Source organism: Helianthus annuus, chromosome 9 (assembly GCF_002127325.2).
Source record: "Helianthus annuus cultivar XRQ/B chromosome 9, HanXRQr2.0-SUNRISE, whole genome shotgun sequence".
In the NCBI taxonomy this organism is placed as follows: domain Eukaryota; kingdom Viridiplantae; phylum Streptophyta; class Magnoliopsida; order Asterales; family Asteraceae; genus Helianthus; species Helianthus annuus.
This window is the reverse complement of record NC_035441.2, coordinates 120,194,887-120,199,819: the sequence shown is the minus strand read 5'-3', so window position 1 is coordinate 120,199,819 and position 4,933 is coordinate 120,194,887. Positions and strand designations below refer to the sequence as shown.

The window sequence follows — 4,933 nt, the reverse complement described above, 5'->3', positions numbered from 1 at the left end:
CGGGTGCACACGGGATTATAGTGATAGGCGTATGAGAACCCTAGAGTGTACTACTGCGTATGGTAAGACACGGAACGTAACATAGCACCGAATACGGAACAGACGTAATGTGGTCAAAACATGGTGGATACGCCGCTCGTACTTCTTATATATAAGTGTTTTCACCATGTTACCAAATTTCGTAAAACGTGCCATGAGAAATTCAGTGTTTTGCAGACCTTTTGGACCTAATACAAACTTCACATGACTCACAAAAGCATTATATCCGATTATCCACGACGAGACTTCATTCTTAATACCCTACTTTCGTGTATCCAATACTTATGTCACTCTTATACTTGCAATCATTTAGAGTCAATCGCTCATTTCCATACTCCAACTATTCTCTATTATTCCATGTCTTTTATACGAATTCCATTCACGATCAAGTCTCATCTATTCTCTCTGTTGAATCTTTGGATGACATCTTTTCAAAAGTCTTCTTCTTAGATTTCGAGGACGAAATCTCCAAAAGTAGGGGAGACTGTAACATCCGTCAAAACGGATTCCCGTCATCCAACCCGATTCGAAATTCGAATCCTAACCTGGAACCAACGAAAATTCTTCGCGAATTAAATAACCGTCGAAAGATTTTTTTTATGGTTAATTACCTGTGTAATTAATTATTTATTTTGTAAAAAAAAATATATAGTAATTAATTAATTTAATTAATCTAAAGGTTATTTAGATAACCTGGTTAGCTATGAGAATTGAAACTCTAACCACATTAAGTTAACTATTTAATTAACCCCCTTAAAGTTGAGGGGCTATTTGTGTTTATAATTGAAACTATATATATAAAAAAAAACCCTAACTCATTTCACTACTCAGCCGACACCCACATTCTCTGCCTCTCCCTCTTCCTTACGAGCTTCGGTGACCGGAGCGGCGCCTCCGGCGACCTTCGACTGGCTGCCTCCTGCAGTCGCACACCACACCACACCACACCCTTACACCTCTCGTTCTCTTCTCCCCAATCCGACTCGAACGGTCGACACACCACCACCGTCGTCCGTAGCGACATGGAGGCGAGACAGGAAGCAAAATCGAGGATTTAGAGGGTGAGATGCAGGAGAGAAAGGGGAGCCGGTGACGTGCCAGCGGTGCAGCGACAACGACGGTGGCGACAGGTTGACGGCGGCAGTGGTGTTATTTGGGTTGTTTCAATCTGTTCGTTCTCGGGCCCAACTGGTTCAGGTCTGTTCCGGCTCAGTTTGGTGGCGGGTGCGGGTTTACTTCGGGTCAACTGTGGCTTCAGACGGTTCGTTTCAGATTCAGGTTAGAATCTAGTTCGTTTTTTTGTTGTTGTTTGTCTTTTGTTCGTTCAAGTTTCGACTCTAGTTTTGTTTCAGTTTTGATTCGGGTTTGTTTTCAGGTTCGTTTCAACCCGGTTTTTGGTTTGGGCTCGGGTCAACGATGGTCAAACAGTCAACACGGGTCACTCGATCAAGTTTCGTGTTTCGGGTCTCGTGTCGGGTCGAAGTCAGTCTACTAACAAAATGGTAACCAATTCGAACACGCCTGTAATATTATGTTTTACTCAAACCGAATGTTATATAATTTGTAAACTCGCATAGAAAAATATATACAATTATATTGTTTAGTTTACTGTTGAATTTTGAAATTATAGACGACAACTTGCATCGTCGGGATCGTCCAAAAACAGAGGAAACTCTGCCCGTTTTTCGTAAAAACATCCGTGAAACGATACGCGTTTAATTATAGAACCAAACATATCGGATTCGAATAATTTTTATAACAACAATTATAAATGTATACTTATTTTGGCCGCTTTCGAGATTTTAGTTTTTTTTTTTAAATCCATTTCTTTTCCTTTAGTTCCAAAATAAACTTTTATAAATTCTATTCTTTTTAAAACCTTTTATTCCTTAAATTCATTATTTTATTTAATCGAGCTTTTGTCTAGAATTCTTTTCTTGTAAGAATCCTTATAAACTGTAAATTATAAAATAAATATTCTTCTCTATTTTATAATAAACTCCTAGAATAATAAACAATTCATTATAATCCCTTTTATAACATTAAGGGTTAATATTAAGATAAATTATCTAAATAAATTAACTTATGTAACTGTTAAATAATGATAAGTTCGTGATATTTTAAATATCTAGGCTAAACACTCCCGTTCATTCTCTTGAGATTTCGTTACTCATGCGCCATCGTTTGCCCATATAGGGTGACCTTGTTGTTCCAACCTCCTAATCCTTTACACTCGTCAACGCTTGGATAATCGGAAGGCTTAGCAATTATGTGAGTATACTCGTACTTTTCCCCTTTTACTTTTACCACTTTTGGGGTGTAACATGTTTACCTATTGAAACTTACACATGAACTTTTGTCTAAACACACGAACATTCCTATAACAATGCTTGTATATGTGATGGCTTGATACTTTAAATTTGGGTGATTCTTATGTGTTGAACTTATCATTAACTTCGTACGAGCCAAACCTTGACATATGTAGCGCTATAGGATTAACGACCCGCCTCTACTGAAACTTTGGTTATGTCATGAGCAAGTTGCGTTTTCTTGGTTTGATATGTTATACACATGCCATATTTAATGTTTGTCTTGAATCGCATGCTTGCTATGAGGAATTGTTCACACTTTTATCTTATGCTATGTACGTACCAAACTTGTATACTCGCCTTTGCTTTTGCATTGAATTATTTTAAACATGTTACAGGTTGATGAGGACGATGCTAAGAAAAGAAGTAGCGTTGATGCCTAGATACACATATAGACGTTTAGGTTTAATATGTTGTATCAATTTTGTTTATGTTGGTATGTATTACCTTTGGAACTTGTTGTCATTTGAGTTTATGTAATGTTGACTATTTGAAGTTACGAAATGAAATTGGGATTATTAAAATATTGTCACAAATAGCGCTATGATGTCTCTAGCAATCTTCACACTTCGTCTCATCCCGATGTTTCCGCCATTGGTTGGGGTGTGACAGTGTTAAACGCAGCACTCAGATCAGATGGGCATAAAGCGTCGAAACCTGGTGGAGCAGTGGGTGCCATAGGGTTTGTAGGGGCTGAACCGTAATTAGGGGCAAAACCGGTATAATGTGCAGCAGGTGATTGGGCTGTTTGGGTCGGGTATTGGGGCTGTAACGGGCGCCAGGCAGGTTGGGTGGGATAAGGACACGGCGGAGTTGACCACCATGCCCATTGAGGGAACTGTTGTTGGCCCGAGGTATTGTAAGACCAAGATGGTGAAGAGGTATATTGTCCACGGGAACCACGACCACGGCCGCCACGCCCTCGGTAACTGGACGAGCGGCCGCGGCCACGGCCGCGGGACGGTTGATAAGGGTGGGGTTGTTGAGGGTTGTTATCACTGGGTGATTGGTTGGTAAAAGCCTGATTTGGATTAGAAACATTACCGGTACCAGTAGCAGCTACGAGTACAGAAGATGAGCGCTGTTGGCGAGCCTCCAAGCGAATAACTTCATCATTGAGCATAGTCCGAGCGGTTTCCCAATCAGCCTGCTGAGCATGGATCAGCTGCGCAGTGGTATCGAATTCTGATGAAAGGCCCCGTACAAGTTGCAAGACCAGCCGCTTATCAGACACAGGCTGATCAACATCAGATAACTGATTTGCGAGTTCTTTTAGCTGCTGGCAGTATTCATTTACCGAACTACATGAGGCCAAAGTCAAATTAACGAATCTAGTTTCAAGAGCAGCAGCCTTGGCTTGCTTATTACTCTGAAAGTGTCGCTGCAGTTTGAGCCAAGTATCCCTGGCTGTGGCCTGGGTGTCCAGAACTTGGTCCAATAAATCGTCCGAAACCGTGCTAAAAATCCACTGTGAGACCAAAGCGTCGATTTCTTTCCAGGTTGGGTATGTGGGATCCTTAGGATCGGGAGATGGGGTTTCATCAAGATGATCCAAGACTTTGTAAGCGATGGCGTGGAATTGAAAAAGCTTGACCCACGATGAATAGGTAACTTTTGTGCCATCGAGGGTTCGGATTTTGGATTGGATGTTTGTGACGGAATATGCAGGGTGTAGGGAGGTATGGGATGGTTTTTCAAGGTTGCTGGGTTCACCATCAGATTTCGGCATGGTGAAGTTGTAGTATTGCTGGTGGAAAACAGACGAATAGGGGAAAAGATAGGGCCGGCTGAAAGTGTATCGCTGGGAAAAAAAATCAGTAAAAGAAAGGAACTGGGGAGAAGATAGGGCCGGCTGAAAGTGTATCGCTGGAAAAAAAATCTGTAAAAGAAGGGAACGGTGGTAGGATAATCAGAACCTAAGCTCTGATACCATGAAAGTGTTCATGGTATTGATAATCTGAGTCGGTGTCTACATCAATCGTAATGTCCCTTTATATAGGGACTGGTACATGAAAAACCCTATCTATAATTTAGGAATTACAATCCTACTATAATTACAATACCAATCAATAATAAAGATAAATATAACTCCTAAAAATATGTGCAATAATATCGGCTATAATATTATAATGTTCTAAGGTATATAATTATTTGTTAAAATAATAAATATTTTAACTTAAATTATGTTTATTAAATTTTCGGAATATTAGTTAAAACAATATATTCCAACTTGGTATATCATGCAGTTATGCGTATGTGTTCTCCCAAGGATGGGTATAGTCATACTTGTGTATATTAGACTTGAGTATTTGCCAAGTATTGGTGGCGTATTCCGGTGTATATTTATACGTACGAGGATACGTATTCTTATTGTGTTTATTAAGTATTCTTATACTTAATTTTTGTATTAATTTTTCCGGAATAATATTTCTAATAAAAATATATATTCTCAAAATATATATTTTAAGAAACTTACATAGAAAAATTATTTATAATTTTTCCTTTGGCAAAAATAATTGTATTTT

General features: G+C 39.2%; 1 protein-coding gene across 1 annotated transcript; it reads right to left on the bottom strand.

Moving 5' to 3' along the window:
* Nucleotides 1–866: 866 nt before the first annotated feature.
* Nucleotides 867–4,137, bottom strand: LOC118481771. The gene is made up of 2 exons (XM_035977015.1): nucleotides 3,066–4,137; nucleotides 867–958 (listed from the first exon to the last, which is right to left on the bottom strand). The coding sequence occupies exons 1-2, from the start codon at nucleotides 4,135–4,137 to the stop codon at nucleotides 867–869; spliced, it is 1,164 nt and encodes a 387-aa protein (XP_035832908.1).
* Nucleotides 4,138–4,933: the final 796 nt, after the last annotated feature.